The 9,016-nt window shown below is 49.8% G+C and overlaps 1 protein-coding gene across 1 annotated transcript; it reads left to right on the top strand.

Annotated features, from left to right (window-relative positions):
• The first annotated feature begins 6,546 nt into the window (after nt 1-6,546).
• Nucleotides 6,547-8,807, top strand: LOC121539996 (leucine-rich repeat-containing protein 10B). Its single transcript, XM_041848648.1, has one exon. The coding sequence runs from the start codon at nt 6,729-6,731 to the stop codon at nt 7,932-7,934; it is 1,206 nt and encodes a 401-aa protein (XP_041704582.1). The 5' UTR covers nt 6,547-6,728; the 3' UTR covers nt 7,935-8,807.
• Nucleotides 8,808-9,016: the final 209 nt, after the last annotated feature.

The raw sequence follows: 9,016 nt of genomic DNA, 5'->3' as shown, positions 1-9,016 counted from the left end.
AGGCTAATTGATATAATTTGAGTCAATTGGAGATGTATCTGTGGATGTATTTCAAGGCCTACCTTCTAACTCAGTGCCTCTTTGCTTGACATCAATGGTAAAATCAAAAGAAATCAGCCAAGACCTCAGAAAAACAATTGTAGACCTCCACAAGTCTGGTTCATCCTTGGGAGCAATTTCCAAATGCCTGAAGGTACCACGTTCATCTGTACAAACAATAGTACGCAAGTATAAACACCATGGGACCACGCAGCCATCATACCACTCAGGAAGGAGACGCGTTCTGTCTCCTAGAGATGAACGTACTTTGGTGCGAAAAGTGCAAATCAATCCCAGAACAACAGCAAAGGACCTTGTGAAGATGCTGGAGGAAACAGGAACAAAAGTATCTATATCCACAGTAAAACGAGTCCTATATCGACATAACCTGAAAGGCCACTCAGCAAGGAAGAAGCCACTGCTCCAAAACCGCCATAAAAAAGCCAGACTACGGTTTGCAACTGCACATGGGGACAAAGATCGTACTTTTTGGAGAAATGTCCTCTGGTCTGATGAAACAAAAATAGAACTGTTTGGCCATAATGACCATCGTTATGTTTGGAGGAAAAAGGGGGTTGCTTGCAAGCCGAAGAACACCATCCCAACCATGAAGCACGGGGGTGGCAGCATCATGCTGTGGGGGTGCTTTGCTGCAGGAGGGACTGGTGCACTTCACAAAATAGATGGCATCATGAGGAAGGAAAATTATGTGGATATATTGAAGCAACATCTCAAGACATCAGTCAGGAAGTTAAAGCATGGTCGCAAATGGGTCTTCCAAAATGGACAATGACCCCAAGCATACTTCCAAAGTTGTGGCAAAATGGCTTAAGGACAACAAAGTCAAGGTATTGGAGTGGCCATCACAAAGCCCTGACCTCAATCCTATAGAAAATGTGTGGGCAGAACTGAAAAAGCGTGTGCGAGCAAGGAGGCCTACAAACCTGACTCAGTTACACCAGCTCTGTCAGGAGGAATGGGCCAAAATTCACCCAACTTATTGCGGGAAGAATGTGGAATGCTACCCGAAACGTTTGACCCAAGTTAAACAATTTAAAGGCAATGCTACCAAATGCTAATTGAGTGTATGTAAACTTCTGACCCACTGGGAATGTGATGAAAGAAATAAAAGCTGAAATAAATTATTCTCTCTACTATTATGCTGACATTTCACATTCTTAAAATAAAGTGGTGATCCTAAATGACCTAAGACAGGGAATTTTTACTAGGATTAAATGTCAGGAATTGTGAAAAACTGAGTTTAAATGTATTTGGCTAAGGTGTACGTAAACTTCCGACTTCAACTGTACATTTTGAATAGTACTTGAATGACCATGATAATGACGCATGAATCAGTGAATATTGAATAGTATGAGCATGGAGATTCCTATATGTCAATAATATGAATTTATTTTATTTTATTTTTATTTCACCTTTTATTTAACCAGGTGAGAAGCCAGTTGAGAACAAGTTCTCATTTACAACTGTGACCTGGCCAAGATAAAGCAAAGCAGTGCTTTAGGATCTCTCTGCATATGAGAGATGTGTTGATGATAAGAGATCCCTAAGGCAGAACCCTAGGTAAGAGGAAAAGACTCTGACGTCTTGCCAAGGGGGTCTGATTCCTTCTGCGTCTGAGGAAAGGAGACTCACCAACTCGGACTACTTCCTACTGCATTCTACACTATAATCTCTCTCTATAGAGCCTAAGATTTCTACTATATCTATGTATCCATATAACACTGTCATAACATATATACCTCCATATAACACTGTCATAACATATATACCTCCATATAACACTGTCATAACATATATACCTCCATATAACACTGTCATAACATATATACCTCCATATAACACTGTCATAACATATATACCTCCATATAACACTGTCATAACATATATACCTCCATATAACACTGTCATAACATATATACCTCCATATAACACTGTCGTAACATATATACCTCCATATAACACTGTCATAACATATATACCTCCATATAACAATGTCATAACATATATACCTCAATATAACACTGTCATAACATATATACCTCCATATAACACTGTCATAACATATATACCTCCATATAACACTGTCATAACATATATAGTGCCACTAGAGATCCTGGTTCGAATCCAGGCTCTGTCGTAGCCGGCCGCGACCGGGAGACCCATGGGGCGGCGCACAATTGGCTCAGCGTCGTCCAGGGTAGGGGAGGGAATGGCCGGCAGGGATGTAGCTTAGTTGGTAGAGCATGGTGTTTGCAACGCCAGGGTTGTGGGTTCAATTCCCACGGGGGGCCAGTATGAAAAAAAAAATGTATGCACTCACTAACTGTAAGTCGCTCTGGATAAGAGCGTCTGCTAAATGACGTAAATGTAAGTTAGTTAGCCTAGTTATTACAACGAATAGCCTATGTTAGTTAGTTAGGCTATCTATTACAACTAATAGCCTATGTAAGTTAGTTAGTTAGTTAGTTAGAGATGTGTGGAGATGCATTGACTTGTATTATATTACATAATCTGTGTGTGTGTGTGTGTGTGTGTGTGTGTGTGTGTGTTCCATCCTACTAAATAAATGCAGCTGCCAGTGCTCCCATGCACACACTCATATTAACAATTTGCCATTTTGAATGCAACTCCCTATTTATAGGCCAGTATGAAATACAGGCTATTATGTAAATCCCGTGCCAATTATAGACTGTATCTATAAATATTTTAACTCTTAATGTCACTAAATCACATCACCCTCTTATTACTCTCCTCTCCACTCTCTCCCTCTCTTTCATCTCTCTCCTCTCTGCTAACTGTCCCTCTTTCCCTCTCACTCTCATATCTCTCTCTCCTCTGCCCCCTCTTTCCCTCTCCCTCTCTAACCATGTGATTTACATGTTTGACAATGTTCGATCATGTCCCTCTGTTCCGGTTGCGGTTGCTAGGGAGGGGAGACAGTCCTAGGCAACGATGTACTCAAACCTCCTACAGCCGAGACGTGAGAAACAGGATACACTAGTTATAACCAACAGACGCGACAGTGAAGTGGACCGAGCGACCGCGCGCAACCGATAGTTTTCATAGTAGCCAAATAGAACATTCTCCATCTTGTATACAGGCGACGGTCTAGTGACTTTGGGCAACAAGATGACAGCATTAACGATGCCGAAAATGCAATAAGTGCACAACCGTTGTCGTCAAAGCGCGAGTGAGTGAACACCAAAGTGGACTTCCATTTGCTATTTCACTTTGCCGCTGGCCAGGTCAACACATAACCATCACCATCATCACACAGCTGCGTAGCTGTCCGCGCATCGCGCCGGGCTCCGAGTTGCTCTCTCGATGGACCATCCGGACAATCATCACGGAAAAGGACATCCAGCTCAAACCACCCCGTCTCCAAGCGGACCTAAAACTCAAAGAGAGCATCCACTTTTTCGGTGATTGTTGCACTGCGTCCTCACATCATCGGATCCACGGAACAGGTGACACTGACATCTGCTACGTCTGTTGGGCAGAATTCAAGCTGATCTGGAATGAAATGTCTGGTGCCTGCGGTTATCGTCTGTCACACATGGCAGAGAACATATCTACTGAACACTTCCATGGAGTAAAGTAGCCGAGAGAAGCAGACAGCATCCAAATGAACATAGGATACCCAAATGCAAAGTCTGCATCTGTTGGAAGTTTGTGGTGCCATTTGATCTGTTCTGGGAAGACATATATAGTCTTATTTACATTGGTCGACTGCTCTGTCAGACTCCAAACAGACACGAAGGGACAATTTTAATCATAAAAATGCAGGTTTATATTGTTGAGTTAAATTATTATTATTATCACCACTACTTTAACCACTAAGCTGCTTTTCGTTGTTGATATTAATCAAATAATCAACTACAAACCCATCAATATTATTGTAATGTATAGATGTCAGTTGACATCTCATCTATTGTGTGGTGGTCAGACAGTGCCACTGCTAGTATTATGTGCTGCTCTGTGGCTGCTGAGCTAGCAGAGAGTAATCACTGGCCTATTAGCAGAGAGTAATCACTGGCCTATTAGCAGAGAGTAATCACTGGCCTATTAGCAGAGAGTAATCACTGGCCTATTAGCAGAGAGTAATCACTGGCCTATTAGCAGAGAGTAATCACTGGCCTATTAGCAGAGAGTAATCACTGGCCTATTAGCAGATAGTAATCACTGGCCTATTAGCAGAGAGTAATCACTGGCCTATTAGCAGAGTGTAATCACTGGCCTATTAGCAGAGAGTAATCACTGGCCTATTAGCAGAGAGTAATCACTGGCCTGTTAGCAGAGAGTAATCAGTGGCCTGTTAGCAGAAAGTAATCACTGGCCTGTTAGCAGAGAGTAATCACTGGCCTGTTAGCAGAGAGTAATCAGTGGCCTGTTAGCAGAGAGTAATCAGTGGCCTGTTAGCAGAAAGTAATCACTGGCCTGTTAGCAGAGAGTAATCACTGGCCTATTAGCAGAGAGTAATCACTGGCCTATTAGCAGAGAGTAATCACTGGCCTATTAGCAGAGAGTAATCAGTGGCCTGTTAGCAGAGAGTAATCACTGGCCTGTTAGCAGAGAGTAATCACTGGCCTATTAGCAGAGTGTAATCACTGGCCTATTAGCAGAGAGTAATCACTGGCCTATTAGCAGAGAGTAATCACTGGCCTATTAGCAGAGAGTAATCACTGGCCTGTTAGCAGAGTGTAATCACTGGCCTATTAGCAGAGAGTAATCACTGGCCTATTAGCAGATAGTAATCACTGGCCTATTAGCAGAGAGTAATCACTGGCCTATTAGCAGAGAGTAATCACTGACCTGTTAGCAGAGAGTAATCACTGTCCTATTAGCAGAGAGTAATCACCGGCCTATTAGTAGAGAGTAATCACTGGCCTATTAAGGAACACAATGCCCCATGTTGCTGCGGGTCCTACCACTGGCTCCTTTCTCCACCAGTTCAGAGTAATAGCCTCCAACCGGGCTGACCAGCACCAGCCTCCGTTCAGAGTAGGAGCCTCCGACCGGGCTGACCAGACTCAGAACCAGCGACAGCCTCAGCCCCAGCCAGACCAGCCCCAGCCAGACCAGCCCAGCCCCAGCCAGCCAGCCTCAGCCAGACCAGCCCCAGCCAGCTTTAGCCAGACCAGCCCCAGCCAGACCGGCTCCAGCTCCAGCCAGCCCCAGGCATACCAGCCCCAACCAGACCAGCCCCAGCCAGCTTTAGCCATACCAGCCCCAACCAGACCAGCCCCAGCCAGCTTTAGCCAGACCAGCCCCAGCCAGACCGGCCCCAGCTCCAGCCAGCCCCAGCCAGCTTTAGCCAGACCAGCCCCAGCCAGACCAGCCCCAGCCAGCTTTAGCCAGACGAGCCCCAGCCAGACCAGCCCCAGCCAGCTTTAGCCAGACCAGCCCCAGCCAGCTTTAGCTAGACCAGCCCCAACCAGACCAGCCCCAGCCAGCTTTAGCCAGACCAGCCCCAGCCAGCCCCAACCAGACCAGCCCCAACCAGCCCCAGCCAGCTTTAGCCAGACCAGCCCCAGCCAGCTTTAGCCAGACCAGCCCCAACCAGACCAGCCCCAGCCAGCTTTAGCCAGACCAGCCACAGCCAGCCCCAACCAGACCAGCCCCAACCAGTCCCAGCCAGCTTTAGCCAGACCAGCCCCAGCCAGCTTTAGTCAGACCAGCCCCAGCCAGCTTTAGCCAGACCAGCCCCAGCCAGCCCCAACCAGAACAGCCCCAGACCAGCCCCAGCCAGCTTTAGCCAGACCAGCCCCAGCCAGCCCCAACCAGACCAGCCCCAGACCAGCCCCAGCCAGCTTTAGCCAGACCAGCCCCAGCCAGACCAGCCCCAGCCAGCTTTAGCCAGACCAGCCCCAGCCAGACCAGCCCCAGCCAGCTTTAGCCAGACCAGCCCCAGCCAGACCAGCCCCAGCCAGCTTTAGCCAGACCAGCCCCAGCCAGACCAGCCCCAGCCAGCTTTAGCCAGACCAGCCCCAGCCAGACCAGCCCCAGCCAGACCAGCCCCAGCCAGCTTTAGCCAGACCAGCCCCAGCCAGACCAGCCCCAGCCAGCTTTAGCCAGACCAGCCCCAGCCAGACCAGCCCCAGCCAGCTTTAGCCAGACCAGCCCCAGCCAGACCAGCCCCAGCCAGCTTTAGCCAGACCAGCCCCAGCCAGACCAGCCCCAGCCAGCTTTAGCCAGACCAGCCCCAGCCAGACCAGCCCCAGCCAGACCAGCCCCAGACCAGCCCCAGCCAGACCAGCCCCAGCCAGCTTTAGCCAGACCAGCCCCAGCCAGCTTTAGCCAGACCAGCCCCAGCCAGCTTTAGCCAGACCAGCCCCAGCCAGCTTTAGCCAGACCAGCCCCAGCCCGCTTTAGCCAGACCAGCACCAGCCAGCTTTAGCCAGACCAGCCCCAGCCAGCTTTAGCCAGACCAGCCCCAGCCAGCTTTAGCCAGACCAGCCCCAGTCTCAGCCCCATCCTCAGCCCCAGTCTCAACCCCAGCCTCATTCCCAGCCTCAGCCCCAGCCCCAGCCTCAGCCCCAGTCTCAGCCCCAACCCCATTCTCAGACGAGGCTTCAGCCTCGTCCCCTGATTCCATCCTGACTCAGCCAGTATCCAACGGCAGGCTGTCGGGCCACGGGCGTAGCAACGGGCGTAGCAACGGGCACGGCATGGGCAACTCCTCCAGAAAGGAGGACGAGGACGAGGAAGAGGAGGAGAAGGAGAAAGTAATGGAGGAGAAGAGGAGGAGGAAGAGGAGGAAGAAAGAGGAGGAGATGGAGGACGATGAGCTGCCCTTAGGGGTGGAGGAGATGCTGGCGAGCGGAGATCCCGTCTTGGACCTGAGCTATAAGAAGTTCCGCAGGTTACCCGGTGTGGTCTGTGGGCTACGCCACCTGGACAAGCTGTACGTGTGTGGTAACAGCCTGCGGAGCCTCCCGGAGAACATCGTCCAACTGAAGGGCCTCCGCATCCTGGCTCTGGACTTCAACAAGATGGAGGACGTCCCGTTGGCCATCTGCCAGCTCCGCAACCTGACGCGTCTCTACCTGGGCTCCAACCGCCTGATGTCTCTCCCTCCGGAGCTACGTAACCTTCAGAGTCTCCGCTGCCTCTGGATGGAGAGCAACTATTTCACACGCTTTCCCCGCCAGCTCTACGACTTACCCCACCTCAGGTCCCTCCAGATGGGGGACAATAGGCTACGGACCCTGCCCCCGGACCTGGGGCGCATGGAGGCCCTGCGGGGACTGTGGCTCTACGGAAACCGCTTCACCGAGTTCCCCCGGGTCTTACTCCGCATGGTGGATCTGGAGATCTTAGACCTGGACAAGAACAAGATCGAGGTGTTCCCTAACCTGAGCCGGCTCCCCGCCCTCCGCCTCTTCTCCTACGACCACAACCCCGTGGAGGGGCCTCCCGGCGTGGGGGAGGAGGTGTTGCTGGTTGGGGAGGGGGCCCAGGAGGAGCTCCAGGATCGGGCGGACAGGAAGGCTAAGAAGGAGCAGGAGGCGAGGGACGCGGAGGAGGCGGTGCTGGCCGGGGACGGGCCTGTGATCCAGGGCATTCTAAAGACGGCCAAACAGAACAGTGCGTCGCACGCCGGGCACAAGCATAACGAGGTGGTAACCGTGGCGATGCCCCTAACCGAGGAGGAGAGGAGGAAGAAGGAGATGGAGGCGGAGTTAGAGAAGGCGTTGAACGACTACGGGGCGGGGCTTGAGTACGACTTGGAGGGGATGGAATACGAGAAGGAGGAGTTTGTATGTGAGGGGGAGGGGTATGATGGCGGGGAGTTGGAGTATGAACAAGGAGATATAGACTATGAGGAGGGGGAGGAGCTAGAGGAACCAGGAAGACAAGTGGGCCGGCATTGATGACTGGCTGACTTCTCCCCCTCCAAAGCCTCTGACTCCTCCCCTCCTAAGCCTCTGACTCCTCCCCTCCTAAGTCTAGACTTGTTTGACATTGCAGCAGACATTGCAGACCGATCTACAGTCACCTTGCATCATAAATAACTACTTAGAATTATTTGTAGATCAGTCAGTCAGTCAGAATTGATCCACAATCCATCACAGATTTGATGCTCTCGGACACAGCCTCCCCTCCTTCGCCTCTGACTACTACAACACCCCGAGGGCTATGGGAGGTGATGGGAGGGAACGAGGGCTGTGGGAGGTGATGGGAGGGAACTAAGTGGACAAAATATATGGAAAACACCCAGGAATTATCTATCAAGTTTATTGAAATATTTTTCTTCTGCATTTCATGGCTAGACCTTTTTATGAGAACGCTCCAGCTGTCATGACAATACACAACTAGAGGGTTGTTTAACTTTAGTAAATCCTGTGTGAAATGAATTAATGAATTAATGAGTAGCCTCCTGAACCCGTTGCTGTAATAGGTGACTTTGTCTTTCTCTCTGTAGTTAGCAGTAGGACAGGGCTGAGACACTAAATGACTAACTCATTAGATGTTTTTCTAACTGACCTGTGAAGATATATTAATGCACCGCACATTGTGGGGATGATGGCTGGATGGATGATGGCTGGATGGCTGGCTGAATAGATGGATGATGGATGGCTGGCTGGATGGATGGCTGGATGATGGATGGCTGGCTGGCAGCGGCGTCTTTGCCAACTCTGCAAAGTGGCAAGTCGGAGCAGGACTCAGGTGACGCTGTGTGTGTGTGTGTGTGTGTGTGTGTGTGTGTGTGTGTCTATTTGTGTGCGTGTGTAAACGCGTACACGTTTGAGTGTGTGTGTGTGTGTGTGTGTGTGTGTTTTGAAGTGGAGGTGAACCTATTACCTTACATTTACATTTAACATACATTTACGTCATTTAGCAGACGCTCTTATCCAGAGCGACTTACAAATTGGTGCATTCACCTTATGATAGCCAGTGGGACAACCACTTTACAATGTTATTTATCACTTTACCTTGCAATGTGATACAGTTT

The sequence above is a fragment of the Coregonus clupeaformis genome, chromosome 26 (genome assembly GCF_020615455.1).
Source record: "Coregonus clupeaformis isolate EN_2021a chromosome 26, ASM2061545v1, whole genome shotgun sequence".
In the NCBI taxonomy this organism is placed as follows: Eukaryota; Metazoa; Chordata; class Actinopteri; order Salmoniformes; family Salmonidae; genus Coregonus; species Coregonus clupeaformis.
This window is presented reverse-complemented; position numbering and strand designations above follow the sequence as displayed.

Excerpts from the sequence above, each read along its gene's own strand:
- LOC121539996 (XM_041848648.1), top strand. The coding sequence starts at position 6,729 with ATGGGCAACTCCTCCAGAAAGGAGGACGAGGACGAGGAAGAGGAGGAG.